Source organism: Taeniopygia guttata, chromosome 29 (genome assembly GCF_048771995.1).
Source record: "Taeniopygia guttata chromosome 29, bTaeGut7.mat, whole genome shotgun sequence".
Classification (NCBI taxonomy): Eukaryota; Metazoa; Chordata; class Aves; order Passeriformes; family Estrildidae; genus Taeniopygia; species Taeniopygia guttata.
In genome coordinates, this window is record NC_133054.1 from 3,293,469 (window position 1) to 3,309,144 (window position 15,676).

General features: G+C 69.4%; 2 protein-coding genes across 3 annotated transcripts; one reads left to right on the forward strand and one right to left on the reverse strand.

The window, feature by feature from the left end:
* Positions 1–310: 310 nt before the first annotated feature.
* Positions 311–2,963, forward strand: DDIT3 (DNA damage inducible transcript 3). Its single transcript, XM_041711565.2, has 4 exons — positions 311–463; positions 629–675; positions 785–936; positions 2,374–2,963. Exons 3-4 carry the CDS (start codon positions 808–810, stop codon positions 2,716–2,718), a joined length of 474 nt encoding a protein of 157 aa, XP_041567499.2. The 5' UTR covers positions 311–463; positions 629–675; positions 785–807; the 3' UTR covers positions 2,719–2,963.
* On the reverse strand, positions 2,904–15,676 carry MARS1 (methionyl-tRNA synthetase 1). Of its 2 annotated transcripts, none has more exons than XM_072919518.1 (20): positions 15,525–15,676; positions 15,304–15,400; positions 14,969–15,047; positions 13,841–13,975; positions 12,596–12,671; positions 12,196–12,514; positions 12,006–12,122; positions 10,746–10,949; positions 9,376–9,577; positions 8,103–8,177; positions 7,854–8,042; positions 7,688–7,783; positions 7,500–7,617; positions 6,972–7,185; positions 5,554–5,685; positions 5,367–5,471; positions 3,705–3,888; positions 3,554–3,625; positions 3,268–3,363; positions 2,904–3,169 (listed from the first exon to the last, which is right to left on the reverse strand). In XM_072919518.1, exons 1-20 carry the CDS (start codon positions 15,625–15,627, stop codon positions 3,023–3,025), a joined length of 2,760 nt encoding a protein of 919 aa, XP_072775619.1. In that variant the 5' UTR covers positions 15,628–15,676; the 3' UTR covers positions 2,904–3,022. The 2 variants fall into 2 exon arrangements, with proteins under 2 accessions (XP_072775619.1, XP_072775620.1); XM_072919519.1 differs by having other exon boundaries at positions 7,854–8,018; positions 15,525–15,675.

Here is a 15,676-nt window from a genome sequence, read left to right on the forward strand (position 1 = left end):
AGGTGCAGTGAAGGTGAGGGGAGGGGGTCAGACCCCGTCCCGCCCCTCCTCCCGTTAATCCCGGGCGAGAAACCGGCCCCGGTGCCGCCGGGGCCCCGCCCACTCCCGGTGACCACGCCCACTCCCCCATAGCCCCGCCCACTCGCTGTGGCCACGCCCCTCGCCTCACGCGCCCCTGGGGGCGTGGCCCATTTCCCGCCATTGCATCATCCCCGCGTGACTTCCCCCGCGCGCCGGGCGGTGCCGCTCGTCCCGCCCCCGCCGCGCTCCCATTGGTTGGCGCCGCCCCGCCAGTCACGCTCCTCGCGCGCCCATTGGCTGCCGGGGGCGCGAGCGTTGCGTCATGGCGCCCTTAAAGCGGCGCGGCGCGGGGGGCGGGGCGCAGCGCGGGACGATGCGGACGAGGATGAACCGGGAGCAGCGAACGGAGCGGGGCCGGGGGGAACCGGGACCACCCAGAAAGGTGCGGGGAGGCCGTGGGGCAGCCCGGGGACAGCCCCGAGGGGCGCGGGGAGCGCTGCGGAGCGGTCCCGCTCGGTTCCGGGAGAGGAACCGGAGCCGCCTCCGCGGGACGGCGGCCCCGGCGAACTCCGCACTCGGAGTCACCGATCCTAAAATCCCTCCGCAGGCATCCAGGAGAAAGTGCGTCCTCGCCGACCACCACACCTGAGGCAGGTAAGGGCGCAGCCCCCGCCATCCACACGCCGCTTTTGGGTCCCCGGGCCGGCCCGAGCACCGGGGCTCCCGCCCGGGTCACCGCTCACTCCCTCCGGTCCTCCCGCAGCCCGCGCCGGGCCCAAGGTGACAATGGCGGCCGAAGGGCTGTGGGGGCCGGGCGGGCCCCCCGGCTGGGAGCTGGACGGGTGGTACCAGGACCTGCAGGAGGTGCTGGCGGCGGAGCCCCCCGGGACCGGCCCCGCCTGGGGCGCCGAGCAGGTGAGCGCGGGGCGGGTCCCCTCCATCACCGGTCCCGGTTCCGGGGCGGGTCTCCTCCATCACCGATCCCGGTTCCGGGTCCCCCTCTATCACCGGTCCCGGTTTCGGGGCGGGGTCCCCCCTCCATCACTGGTTTCGGGGCTGTTCTCCCCTCCATCACCGGTCCCGGTTCCGGGGCTGTTCCCCCGTCCATCACCGGTCCCGGTTCCGGGGCGGGATTCCCCCTCCATCACCGGTCCCGGTCCCGGTTCCGGGGCGGGATTCCCCCTCCATCACCGGTCCCGGTTCCGAGGCGACGGGCGCGGGGCGGGTCCCCTCCATTCCCGGTTCCGGGGCGCAGGGCGGGTCTCCTCCATCACCGGTCCCGGTTCCGGGGCTGTTCCCCCCCTCCATCACCGATCCCGGTTCTGGGGCTGTTCCCCCCTCCATCACCGGTCCCGGTCCCGGGGCTGTTCCCCCCTCCATCACCGGTCCCGGGGTGGGTCCCCTCCATCACCGGTCCCGGTTCCGGGGCTGTTCCCCCCTCCATCACCGGTCCCGGTTCCAGGGCGGGATCCCCCCTCCATCACCGGTCCCGGTTCCGGGGCTGTTCCCCCCCTCCATCACCGGTTCCGGGGCTGTTCCCCCCTCTATCACCGGTCCCGGTTCCGGGGCTGTTCCCCCCTCCCTCACCGGTCCCGGTCCCGGGGCGGGGTCCCCCCTCCATCACCGGTCCCGGTTCCGGGGCTGTTCCCCCGTCCATCACCGGTCCCGGTTCCGGGGCTGTTCCCCCGTCCATCCCCGGTCCCGGTTCCGGGGCTGTTCCCCCCTCCATCCCCGGTCCCGGTCCCGGGGCTGTTCCCCCCTCCATCACCGGTCCCGGTTCCGGGGCTGTTCCCCCCTCCATCACCGGTCCCGGTTCCGGGGCGGGTCCCCTCCATCACCGGTCCCGGTTCCGAGGCGGGTCTCCTCCATCACCGGTTCCGGGTCGGGGTCCCCCTCCATCACCGGTCCCGGTTCCGGGGCTGGGTCCCCTCCATCACCGGTCCCGGTTCCGGGTCGGGGTCCCCCTCCATCACCGGTCCCGGTCCCGGGGCTGTTCCTCCCTCCATCACCGGTTCCGGTTCCGGGGCTGTTCCCCCCTCCATCACCGGTTCCGGGGCTGTTCCGCCCTCCATCACCGGTCCCGGTTCCGGGGCTGTTCCCCCCTCCATCACCGGTCCCGGTTCCGGGGCTGTTCCCCCCTCAATCACCGGTTCCGGGGCGGGTTCCCCCCTCCATCACCGGTCCCGGTTCCGGGGCTGTTCCCCCGTCCATCACCGGTCCCGGTTCCGGTGCTGTTGCCCCCCTCCATCACCGGTCCCGGTTCCGGGGCTGTTCCCCCGTCCATCACCGGTCCCGGTTCCGGTTCCGGGGCTGTTCCCCGTCCATCACCGGTCCCGGTTCCGCTCTCCGCAGGCGGAGCCGGTCCCGGGGGGCTGCGGGCTGGACGCGGCTCTGGCCGAGGAGCTGCTGGAGCTGCTGGGACCGGAGGCTCCGGTGGAACCCGCGGCACCGGGCGGGAGCGGCGCGGCGCCGGGCCCCGCTGAAGAGGAGGATGATGATGATGAGGAGGAGAAGAAGACGCGGAGGAAGCGGCGCGGCGGCCCCGCGGCCCCGCGGCTCCGGGACGGGGAGCGGCGGGTGCGGGAGCTGACGGCGCACAACGAGCGGCTCCGCGCCGAGATCCGCCGGCTCAGCGCGGAGGTGCAGCGCACCCGCGCCGCGCTCATCGACCGCATCGTCAACCTGCGCCACGCGTAGGGACACGGAGCCGCCCCACGCGTAGGGACACGGACACGGAGCCGCCCCACGGCGGGGGACAGGGACACGGAGCCACCCCACGCGTAGGGACACGGACACGGACCCGCCCCACGGCGGGGGACAAGGACTCTGCTGCCCCACGGACTGCGGGGGCAGCCTATGGACAGACGGACAGACAAGTGGAAGCAGCTTCTCCACGCACTGTACAGCTCTTTTCGTTTATTACACGCGTGTAGCCACACCCAGCACGGCCCAGTTTGGTTACTGGGGGCACTGGGGCCGTGTCCCAGGCTGGGAACTGCGGCTACTTCTTCCTCTTGCCCTTGGGGACCTCGGGGCTGCGGCCCTCGGCCAGCGCCAGCTGCTGCTTCAGCTCCAGCAGTTTGGCCACCTGGGCGTCCACCTGGGCCTTCTCCACCTGGGCAGCCTTCAGCTGCCTCACCAGGTTGCCCTGGAGGCGGGGAGGAGGGATTTGAGGGGGTGTAATGAGGATTTTGGGGTGCTTTAAAGGCGTGACAGTGTGTATGCCATGCCCTGTGTTGTCCTCACCTGCTTGGCCACCTGCTCCGTCAGCTCCTGGATCAGTTTGGGGTCACCTGGAGCTGCAGAAGTGTGGGGGGCTGAGGCTGGGGGCGGCTGTTTGGCCTGTAAGGGGAGGAGATGGGGATAAGACCCCTCACTCCTGTTGCAGGCAGGTGCAGCACACCTGGGGCAGCACCTGGAGTTACCTGGGGGTCTACAGCAACACCTTTGGAGTGGGATTGGGGAGGGGAAGGACACAGGGTGGGGTGCAGGTGTTTGAAGTGGGGGGCACCTCACCTGAGCCCCCACTCACCTGCCCACCCCCAAAGCGCTGGCGCAGAGCTTCCACCTGCTCGGGCTCCAGCTTCTGGAACAGGGGGCTCACCTGCAGCAGCGGGGACAGAGGGGTCACACCTGTGGGGTGGCACCTGCGGGTCCCACCCGGGCTCGGGCTGCCTCCCTACCGTGCCAACGCGGTGCCCGGCGGGCAGGGTGCAGGTGAGGCCGGCCCCGAGGCCGCAGCGCTCCGGGGGGATGCGGAGCTGGGCCTGGATGGCTTCGCTGACCCCGGGCACGAAGGGCTGGAGCAGCGCGGCCAGAGCGGCCGCCACGTTCACCGCGACGCCGGTCACCGTCCCTGCGCGCTGCCTGTGCGGGGACAGCTCAGTGACACTTCTGTCCCCTCCCTGCTTGGTGACACCTGTGTCCCCTCCCTGCTTGGTGACACCTCAGTGCCCCCTGTGACCTCTGTGTCCCACCTCACCATCAGGGATGTCCCCCTGGCACCTTTCAGTGTCCCCGGAGCTCCTGGGACCCCCACAGTGACCCCCACTCTGATTTCTGGGACCCTACCATGACCCCTGGAACCCCCACCATGACCCCTGGGACCCCCACTCTGACCCCTGGGACCCCCACTCTGATTTCTGGGACCCCACCATGACCCCTGGGACCCCCACCATGACCCCCATGTCCCCCACTCTGACCCCTGTGCCCCCACTCTGACCCTTGGGACCCCCACCATGACCCCTGTGCCCCCCACTCTGACCGCTGAGACCCCACTGTGATCCCTGGGACCCCACCATGACCCCTGGGACCCCCACCATGACCCCTGTGCCCCCCACTCTGACCCCTGTGCCCCCACCATGACCCCTGGGACCCCCACTCTGACCCCTGAGACCCCACTCTGACCGCTGGGACCCCCACCATGACCCTTGGGACCCCCACCATGACCCCTGGACCCCCACTCTGACCCCTGGAACCCCCACCATGACCCCTGGAACCCCACCATGACCCCTGGGACCCCCACCATGACCCCCATGTCCCCCACCATGACCCCTGGGACCCCACCATGACCCCTGGGACCCCCACTGTGACCCCTGGGACCCCCACTCTGACCCTTGGGACCCACACCATGACCCCTGGAGCCCCCACTCTGATTTCTGGGACCCCACCATGACCCCTGAGCCCCCCACTGTGACTCCTGAGACCCCACTCTGACCGCTGGGACCCCCACTATGACCCTTGGGACCCCCACCATGATCCCTGGTACCCCCACCATGACCCCTGGAACCCCCACCATGACCCCTATGTCCCCCACCATGACCCCTGGGACCCCCACTCTGACCCTTGGAACCCCCACCATGACCCCTGAGACCCCACTCTGACCCCTGGGACCCCCACCATGACCCCTGGGACCCCCACTCTGACCCTTGGGACCCCCACCATGACCCCTGAGACCCCCACCATGACCCCTGGGACCCCCACCGTGACCCCTGGGACCCCCACTCTGACCCCTGTGCCCCCACTCTGACCCCTGGAGCCCCCACCATGACCCCTGGAGCCCCCACCATGACCCCTGGGACCCCCACCATGACCCCTGGGACCCCCCCTGTGCCCCCACCATGACCCCTGGGACCCCCACCGTGATCCCTGGGACCCCCACCACGACCCCTGTGCCCCCACTCTGACCCCTGGTACCCCCACCATGACCCCTGGGACCCCCACCATGACCCCCATGTCCTCCACCATGACCCCTGGGACCCTACTCTGACCCCTGGGACCCCCACCATGACCCCTGTGCCCCCTCCAGTGCCCCCCACCCCCACCTGTGCCCCACCCATCCCTACCTGTCCCCCTGGTCGCCCTTGATGCGCTTCCAGGGCTCGTTCACCTGGATGTACTGATTGCCGTGGCGGGAGATGCTGAGCACACACCTGAGCGCGTCGCGGAGGCTGGGGGGGCACAGGTGGGGCTGAGCACCTGTGGGGGGCAGGTGCAGCCCCCTCCCCAGGCTCTGGGACCCCCGGGACCCACTGGACTCTCTCCATCAGCTGGTGGTACTGGCGCATCTCCAGCGTGACCCGGGCCAGGAGCCGCCGGTCCTCGGCCGTCAGCGCCATGGCGGGAACAGCGCCCCCGAAGAACTTGCACACGAACATGCCGGCCCTGGACAGGTGGGACAGGTGTACAGGTGTGAGCACAGCCCTGGGACAGGTGTGAGCACAGCCCTGGGACAGGTGTACAGGTGTACAGGTGTAATCACAGCCCAGGGACAGGCTGGGGACAGGTGTAATCACAGCCCTGGGACAGGTTGGGGACAGGTGTGAGCACAGCCCAGGGCCAGGTTAGGGACAGGCATGAGCACCACCTGGGGACAGGTGTGGGATGGGGACAGGTGTAAGCACCACCTGGGGACAGGTGTGGGATGGGGACAGGTGTGAGCACCACCTGGGGACAGGTGTGGGATGGGGACAGGTGTGAGCACCACCTGGGGACAGGTGTGGGATGGGGACAGGTGTGAGCACAGCCCTGGGACAGCTGTACAGGTATAATCACAGCCCTGGGACAGGTGTGAGCAAAGCCCTGGGACAGGTTGGGGACAGGTGTACAGGTGTAATCACAGGCTGGGGACGGGTGTGAGCACAGCCTTGGGACAGGTGTACAGGTGTAATCGCAGCCCTGGGACAGGTGTGAGCACAGCCCTGGGACAGGCTGGGGACAGGTGTACAGGTGTAATCACAGCCCAGGGACAGGTTGGGGACAGGTGTACAGGTGTAATCAGAGGTTGGGGACAGGTGTGAGCACAGCCCTGGGACAGGTGTAATCACAGCCCAGGGACAGGTGTGAGCAAAGCCTTGGGGACAGGTGTACAGGTGTGAGCACAGCCCTGGGACAGGCTGGGGACAGGTGTGGGATGGGGACAGGTGTGAGCACAGCCCTGGGACAGGTGTGGGATGGGGACAGGTGTGAGCACAGCCTTGGGACAGGTGTACAGGTGTGAGCACAGCCCTGGGACAGGTGGGGACAGGTGTACAGGTGTAATCACAGCCCTGGGACAGGTGTACAGGTGTGAGCACAGCCCTGGGACAGGTGGGGACAGGTGTACAGGTGTAATCACAGGCTGGGGACAGGTGTGAGCACAGCCCAGGGACAGCCCAGGGACAGGTGTAAGCACCACCTGGGGACAGGTGTGGGATGGGGACAGGTGTGAGCACAGCCGTGGGGACAGGTGTGAGCACCACCTGGGGACAGGTGTGGGATGGGGACAGGTGTGAGCACAGCCGTGGGGACAGGTGTGAGCACCACCTGGGGACAGGTGTGGGATGGGGACAGGTGTGAGCACAACCCAGGACAGGTTAGGGACAGCTGTGAGCACCACCTGGGGACAGGTGTGGGATGGGAACAGGCGTGGGATGGGACCAGCCCTCCTTCCCCCCAAACCATCCCCACACCTGTTGATGAAGTTGCCCAGGTTGTTGAGCAGCTCGGAGTTGTTCTTGAGCATGAGGTCGCTCCAGGAGAAGGCGCTGTCCTGGCCCTCGGGCCGCAGGTAGAGCAGGTAGAAGCGCCAGACGTCGGCCGGGATCCCGGTGTCCTTGGCCATGTCCCCGAACACGCCCACGCCGCGGCTCTTGGAGAACTTCCCGTCCTCGTAGTTCAGGTACTCTGGGGACAGGTGAGCACCGCCGTGGGGGACCCCTCACACCTGGGGACCCCCACACCTGGGACTCCCCACACCTGGGGCTCCCCACACCTGTGGACCCCTCACACCTGGGGCTCCCCACACCTGGGGCTCCCCACACCTGGGGACCCCTCCCACCTGGGGCTCCCCACACCTGAGGACCCCTCCCACCTGGGGCTCTGCATACCTGGTGCTCCCCACACCTGGGGCTCCCCACACCTGGGGTTCCCCACACTTGGAGACCTCTCCCACACCTGTGGCTCCCCACACCTGGGGCTCTGCACACCTGTGCCCGTACCTGTGGCGATGAGGTGGTTCACCAGGGTGTAGTTGTCCTCGGCGCCCAGCAGCGAGCAGGGGAACACGACGCTGTGGAAGGGGACGTTGTCCTTGGCCATGAAGTTGTAGAGCTCCACCTGGCAGGTAATGGGGATGTCAGGTGAGTGTTCTCTGTCCTCACCTGCGCCTTCACCTGGCTGCTCCCACCTGCTGGGGGTTCTTCCACCACCGCTCCCACTGCTCCGTGTAGGTGGCTGTGATGGACAGGTACCCGATGGGAGCGTCGAACCACACGTAGAACACCTGTGAGACAGCAACACCTGAGCAGGTGAGGCGGGCTGGGAGCACCTGGGGGTGGGGGGGACGCACCCACCTTGTCCCGGAAGCCGTCGAGGGGCACGGGGGTGCCCCAGGTGAGGTCGCGGGTGATGCAGCGCGGTCTGAGCCCGTCGCGCAGCCAGGTGCGCGTGATGTGCCGCGCGTTGGCCGTCCAGGTGTCCCAGGTGTGCTCCAGCCACGCCTGCAGCCGCCCCTCCAGCTGTGGGACACGCAGGTGGGACACCTGAGCTACACCTGCGGGTCCCCATCCCCACCTGGATGCCCTCCCAGGGGTGCAGCTCACCTTGGGCAGGTCCAGGAAGAGGTGCTGGGTGGGCGTCACCACCGGGGTGCCGCGGCAGAGCTTGCACTGGGGGTTCTGAGGGAAAACGGGAAAAATGGGGGGTCCCACAGGTGGGGAGGGGGATCGGGGGTCCCACAGGTGAGGGAGGGGAGGGGAGGGGAGGGGAAGGCTCAGGGGGAGGGGGATTGGGGGTCCCACAGGTGGGCGAGGGGAGGAAGGGGAAGGGGAGTGGGGGTCCCACAGGTGGGCAAGGGGAGGAAAGGGGAGGGGAGTGGGGATCCCACAGGTGAGGGAGGGGAGGAAGGGGGAGGGGAAGGCTCAAGGTGAGGGGAGTGGGGGTCCCGACGTGTGGGGAGGGGAATGGGGGTCCCACAGGTGGGCAAGGGGAGGGGAGGAAGGGGGAGGGGATTGGGGGTCCCACAGGTGGGTGTGGGGAGGAAAGGGGAGGGGAGTGGGGGTCCCACAGGTGGGTGAGGGGAGGGGATCGGGGGTCCCACAGGTGGGCGAGGGGAGGGAGGGGATTGGGGGTCCCACAGGTGGGCGAGGGGAGGAAGGGGAGGGGATCGGGGGGTCCCACAGGTGGGCGAGGGGAGGGGAAGGCTCAGGGGGAGGGGATCGGGGGTCCCACAGGTGGGTGAGGGGAGGGGAAGGCTCGGGGGGAGGGCAGTGGGGGTCCCACAGGTGGGTGAGGGGAGGAAAGGGGAGGGGAAGGCTCAGGGGGAGGGGAGTGGGGGTCCCACAGGTGGGCGAGGGGAGGAAGGGGAGGGGATTGGGGGTCCCACAGGTGGGCAAGGGGAGGGGAAGGCTCAGGGGGAGGGGAGGAAAGGGGAGGGGAAGGCTCAGGGGAAGGGGAGTGGGGGTCCCACAGGTGGGCGAGGGGAGGGAGGGGGAGGGGAAGGCTCAAGGTGAGGGGATCGGGGGGTCCCACAGGTGGGCGAGGGGAGGAAGGGGGAGGGCAGTGGGGGTCCCACAGGTGGGAAAGGGGAGGGGATTGGGGGTCCCACAGGTGGGCGAGGGGAGGGAGGGGGAGGGGAAGGCTCAGGGGGAGGGGATTGGGGGTCCCACAGGTGGGCGAGGGGAGGAAAGGTGAGAGGATTGGGGGGTCCCACAGGTGGGCGAGGGGAGGAAGGGGAGGGGATCGGGGGTCCCACAGGTGGGTGAGGGGAGGAAGGGGAGGGGATCGGGGGTCCCACAGGTGGGAAAGGGGAGGGCAGTGGGGGTCCCACAGGTGGGCGAGGGGAGGAAGGGGAGGGCAGCGGGGGTCCCAGCCCACCTGCAGCTCCACGGCGTTGATCAGCTTCCCGCACTTGTCGCACTGGTCCCCGCGGGCCTCGGCGTAGCCGCAGGAGGGGCAGGTGCCCTCCACGAAGCGGTCGGCCAGGTAGCGCCCGCAGCGCTCGCACCTGAGCTGCTCCAGCGTGTCCTGCAGCAGGAAACCGCGCGCCAGCAGCCGCTGGAAGATGTCCTGGGCGATCCTGGGTGGGGAGGGGGGCCACGTCAGCCAAAACGAGGACCCCCGGCGCAGGTGGGGCTCACCTGGACTGCAGGAGCACACCTGGTCTGCAGGAGCTCACCTGGCCTGCATGGGCTCACCTGGCCTGCATGGGCTCACCTGGCCTGCAGGAGGGGCTCACCTGGCTCATAGGAGCTCACCTGGCCCACATGGGCTCACCTGGCCTGCAGGGGCTCACCTGCTGGGGCTCACCTGGCCTGCAGGAGCTCACCTGGCCCAGAGGGGCTCACCTGGCCCAGAGGGGCTCACCTGACCCAGAGGAGCTCACCTAGCCCATAGGAGCTTACCTGGCCTGCTGGGGCTCACCTGGCCCAGAAAAGCTCACCTGGCCCCGAGGGGCTCACCTGGCCCATAGGGGCTCACCTGGCCCATAGGGGCTCACCTGGCCTGCAGGGAGAGGCTCACCTGGCCCAGAGGGGCTCACCTGGCCCAGAGAAGCTCACCTGGCTCACAGGCACTCACCTGGCCTGCAGGAGCTCACCTGGCCCAGAGGAGCTCACCTGGCCCACATGGGCTCATCTGGTCTGCAGGAGCTCACCTGACCCAGAGAAGCTCACCTGGCCCACAGGGGCTCACCTGACCCACATGGGCTCACCTGGCCTGCAGGGAGAGACTCACCTGGCCCAGAGAAGCTCACCTGACCCAGAGAAGCTCACCTGGCCCGCAGGGGCTCACCTGGCCCAGACCCTGGCCCAGAGGAGCTCACCTGATCCAAAGGAGCTCACCTGGCCCATAGGAGCTCACCTGGCCTGCTGGGGCTCACCTGGCCCAGAGGTGCTTACCTGGCCCGCAGGAGCTCACCTGGCCCAGAGAAGCTCACCTGGTCCAGAGGAGCTCACCTGGCCCGCAGGAGCTCACCTGGCCCAGAGGGGCTCACCTAGCCCAGAGGGGCTCACCTGGCCCAGAGAAGTTCACCTGGCCCACATGGGCTCACCTGGCCTGCAGGGAGGGGCTCACCTGGCCTAGAGAAGCTCACCTGGCCCACATGGGCTCACCTGGCCTGCAGGGAGGGCTCACCTGGCCTAGAGGAGCTCACCTGGTCTGCAGGGAGGGGCTCACCTGAACCAGAGAAGCTCACCTGGCCCACATGGGCTCACCTGCTGGGGCTCACCTGGCCTGCAGGGGCTCACCTGGTCTGCTGGGGCGTGGTGGTGCGGCCGAAGTGGTCGAAGGCGATGCGGAACCAGGTGTAGACGTCGGCGTGCAGCGCGTGGTAGCGGTCGCAGAGCTGCCGCGGGCTCAGCCCCTCCTGCAGCGCCCGCGTCTCCGTGGCCGTGCCGTACTCGTCCGTGCCGCACACGAACAGCGTGTTCCAGCCCCGCAGCCGGCTGTACCTGCGCGCACCTGGGCGTGGGTACCTGCACACCTGGGAATGGGTACCTGGCACACCTGGGCATGGCACCTGGCACACCTGTGGGGCACCTGGCACACCTTTGGGGCACACCTGGCCATGGGCACCTGGCACACCTGGGCATGTGCAGCTAGCACAGCTATGGAGGCACCTGGCACACCTGGGCATGAGCACCTGGCACACCTGGGCATGGGCACCTGGCAAACCTGGGCATGGGCACACCTGGGGCTCAGTGCCTCTGGGGCACCTGGCACACCTGACCATGGGCACCTGGCACACCTGGGCATGGGCACCTGGCACACCTGGGCTCAGCACCACAGGGCAGCTGGCACACCTGGGCATGGGCACCTGGCACACCTGGGCATGGGCACCTGGCACACCTGGGCATGGGCACCTGGCACACCTGGCACACCTCTGGGGCACCTGGCACACCTGGGCCTGGGCACCTGGCACACCTGTCACACCTGCACAGGTGCACACACAGCCCAGCCCCACAGATGACACCTGTCACACCTGTCACACCTGCACAGGTGCACACACAGCCCAGCTGCACAGATGCACACGTGTCACACCTGTCACACCTGTCACACCTGTGCAAGTACACACCTGTCACACCTGTCACACCTATAATACCTGTCACACGTGTCACACCTGCACAAGTGCACACATAGCCCAGCCCCACACCTGTCAGACCTGTCACACCTGTGCAGGTGTGCACACAGTGCAGCCCCACAGATGCACACGTGTCACACCTGTCACACCTGTGCAGATACACACCTGTCACAGCTGTCACACCTGCACAGGTGCGCACACAGCCCAGCCCCACACCTGTCACACCTGTCACACCTGTCTCACCTGCACAGGTGCACACACAGCCCAGCCCCACAGATGCACACCTGTAATACCTGTCACACCTGTCACACCTGTAATACCTGTCACACCTGTCACACCTGTAATACCTGTCACACCTGTCACACCTGCACAGGTGCACACACAGCCCCGCCCCAGCCCCAGCCCGGCCCCCACAGCACAGCCTCACCTGGCGAAGGTGTCGGCGCTGAGCACGCAGCCGATGATGTTGCCCAGGTGCGGGACGTTGTTGACGTAGGGCAGCGCGCTGGTGATCAGCACGTTCCTCTCGCCCTCCACAGGTAACCTGGCGGGGTTGGGGGGGGTCAGAGCGGTGCCACCCCCCCGGGCACGCCCCCGGTGCCCACCTGGGCACTCACACAGGTGTGGCCGGCTGCCGGGGCGGCGGCAGCGCCGCGGGGCCCCGCGCCCAGAGCTCGGCGGCGGCCGCGATGTCGGCGTCGCTCAGCGCCCGCTCGGGGCTCTCCTCGTCCTGCGGGCTCTGGGTGAGGGGGGCTGTGCCCACCTGGCCGCCCGGGCACACCTGGGGCAGGTGTTTGGGGGCGGGCAGGGCCGGGGGGCGCTGGGCCAGGTGGGTTTGCAGCTCCCGCAGCGCCTCCGGCAGCAGCGCGGCTGCAGCACGGCACGGCTCCCACGCAGACACGGCGCTGAACCAGGAGCGCAGCACCTGCAGCTCACCTGGGGGCACGGGGGGTCAGCCTGGCACGGCCTGGCACGGCATGGCACGGCCCCCCCGTGCCCACCCCGGCCCGCTCTTACTGGGAACACTGGTCTCGTCCTGCAGCACCGGGAACAGGCTGCCCCACACCACCACGTCGGCCACTGAGGCGGCATCCTGGGGACACAGCGGGGACTGGGAGCACTGGGGGGACTGGGAGTGTGAACTGGGGCACTGGGAGTGTGAACTGGGGCACTGGGAGTGTGTATTGGGGGCACTGGGGGGCACTGGGAGTGTGAACTGGGGCACTGGGGGGCACTGGGAGTGTGAACTGGGGCACTGGGGGGGACTGGGAGTGTGAACTGGGGGCACTGGGGGGGACTGGGAGTGTGAACTGGGGCACTGGAGGGGACTGGGAGTATGAACTGGGGGCACTGGGAGGGACTGGGAGTGTGAACTGGGGCACTGGGGGGCACTGGGAGTGTGAACTGGTGCACTGGGGGGGACTGGGAGTGTGAACTGGGGGCACTGGGGGGCACTGGGAGTGTGAACTGGGGGCACTGGGGGGCACTGGGAGTGTGAACTGGGGGCACTGGGGGGCACTGGGAGTGTGCACTGGGGCAGTGGGGGGCACCGGGAGTGTGTACTGGGGCACTGGGGGGACTGGGAGTGTGTACTGGGGGCACTGGGGGGCACTGGGAGTGTGAACTGGGGCACTGGGAGGGACTGGGAGTGTGAACTGGGGCACTGGGGGGCACTGGGAATGTGAAATGGGGGCACTGATGTGTACTGGGGGCAGTGGGAGGGACTGGGAGTGTGAACTGGGGGCACTGGGGGGGACTGGGAGTGTGAACTGGGGGGCACTGGGAGGGACTGGGAGCATGAACTGGGGGCAGTGGGAGGGACTGGGAGTGTGAACTGGGGCACTGGGGGGGACTGGGAGTGTGAATTGGGAGCACTGGGGGGGACTGGGAGTGTGAACTGGGGGCACTGGGGGGCACTGGGGGCATTCCCACACCGGGGTCGGCAGCATCCAGCCCTCCCCTCCCTGGGGACACGCCTGGGACATGCCAGGGACATGCCAGGGACACGCCAGGGACACGCCTGGGGACATGGATGGGTACAGGGGCTGGGGACACGCCAGGGACACGCCAGGGACACGCCAGGGACACGCCTGGGACACGCCTGGGACACGCCAGGAACACGCCAGGAACACGCCAGGAACACGCCTGGCACAGGGCTTGGACAGGGCTGGGATCAGGGGCTGGGGACAGGGCTGGGACACGCCAGGGACACGCCAGGGACACGCCAGGGACACGCCTGGGACACGCCTGTCCCCCACTCACCCCCGCCAGGTGGGAGGTGCCGCTCCGCGCCAGGTGCTGCTCCAGGTGGGTCAGGAGGGGCCGCAGCACCCCCAGAGCCTCCGGCCCCGCCCGGCCCTGCACCAGCCGCAGGTACAGCGCCGCGGCCACCGCCGGCTGGGGACAGCGGGGACACAGGGCGGGTCACAGAGGGGACAGGGCGGGGTCACAGAGGGGGGACAATGGGGACAGAGCAGGGTCACAGCGGGGACAGGGTGGGGTCACAGAGGGGGGACAGGGCAGGTCACAGCGGGGTCACAGCGGGGACAGGGCAGCGGCCACCGCCGGCTGGGGACAGGGGACAGGGCGGGTCACAGAGGGGACAGGGGACAGGGCGGGTCACAGAGGGGACAGAGCAGGGACAGAGCGGGGACACAGCGGGGACAGGGCAGGGTCACAGCAGGGTCACAGCGGGGGGACAGGGCAGGGTCACAGCGGGGGGACAGCAGGGGGACAGCGGGGACACAGCAGGGGGACAGAGCAGGGTCACAGTGGGGACAGGGCAGGTCACAGCGGGGTCACAGTGGGGGGACAGAGCTGGGGAACAACGGGGGAACACAATGGGGTCACAGTGGGGGGACAGGGCAGGGTCACAGCGGGGACACATCAGGAGACACAGTGGGGTCAAATCAGGGGGACACGGTGGGGTCACAGCAGGGTGACAACGGGGGACACAGTGGGATCACAGCAGGGTGACAGCGGGGTCACAGCAGGGGGACAACGGGGGGACACAATGGGGTCACAGCGGGAACACAGTGGGGACAGAGCAGGGTCACAGCGGGGACACATCAGGGGACACAGTGGGGTCACAGCAGGGTGACAGCAGGGTCACAGCGGGGACACATCAGGGGACACAGTGGGGTCAAATCAGGGGGACACAGTGGGGTCACAGCAGGGTGACAGCGGGGTCAACCGGCAGCACGGAGCACCTCGGGGACAGGGCAGTGTCACATTGTGGGGGACAGGGAACACCGAACCTCAGGGACACAGCGGGGGTCACATCGAGGGGACAGGGAGCAGAGCCCCGGGGTCACACAGGGTCACACGGGGGGTCACACCGGGGGTCACACCGGGGGGGTCACACCAAGGGTCACACCGGGGGTCACTCACCTGCAGCTCCGTGGCCTCCCATTCCAACCACTGCGTGGTGAGGTCGGTGGGCTCCTCCCCACGGCACAGGTAGAAGTACCTGGGGGGAGGGAAGGGGAGCCCCGGGGGGGGGTCGGGGCAGCCCCGGGGGGGTTCGGGGCAGGCCCGGGGGGGTTCGGGGCAGCCCCGGGGGGGTTCGGGGCAGGCCCGGGGGGGTTCGGGGTGCGCACGGGGGGCTCGGGGCAGGCCCGGGGGGGTTCGGGGTGCGCACGGGGGGCTCGGGGCAGGCTCGGGGGGGCTCGGGGCAGCCCCGGGGGGCTCGGGGCAGGCCCGGGGGGGTTCGGGGCCGCACTCACTGGCAGATGGCGTTGGCAGAGAACAGGACGGTGCCGCTGTCCAGCTCCAGCTGCAGCTGCTGCTCCTGCCCGGGGCCCGGCGGGGCGCTCGGCCGCTCTGTGAGGGGGACAGGCTGAGGCCCGGAGCGGCCCGGGAGCGGCCCGGGAGCGGCCCGGGAGCGGCGGGGCCGGGCCGGGTTGGAGCGCCGGGCCCGGGGGGGTGTTGTCCGTGCCGGTCTCACCTGCGGGCACGCCCAGGAGCGGCGGGACGGGCGCGGGGGCGGCGGCGGCGGCCGCCAGCACCTTGAGGGCGGCGGGAGCGCCCGGCGGGACCCGGAGCCGCATGGCGGAGGGGGCGGGGCCGCGCGGGGCACGGCGGGAGGGGCGGGGCCGG

Coding starts and splice junctions, on each gene's coding strand:
- DDIT3 (XM_041711565.2), top strand. CDS start 808: ATGGCGGCCGAAGGGCTGTGGGGGCCGGGCGGGCCCCCCGGCTGGGAG. Junction 937..2,373: donor CCGCCTGGGGCGCCGAGCAG/GTGAGCGCGGGG, acceptor CGCTCTCCGCAG/GCGGAGCCGGTCCCGGGGGG.
- MARS1 (XM_072919518.1), bottom strand. CDS start 15,627: ATGCGGCTCCGGGTCCCGCCGGGCGCTCCCGCCGCCCTCAAGGTGCTG. Junction 5,472..5,553: donor CAGCTGATGGAGAGAGTCCA/GTGGGTCCCGGG, acceptor GTGCCCCCCCAG/CCTCCGCGACGCGCTCAGGT. Junction 3,889..5,366: donor AAGGGCGACCAGGGGGACAG/GTAGGGATGGGT, acceptor GTCCCCGCACAG/GCAGCGCGCAGGGACGGTGA.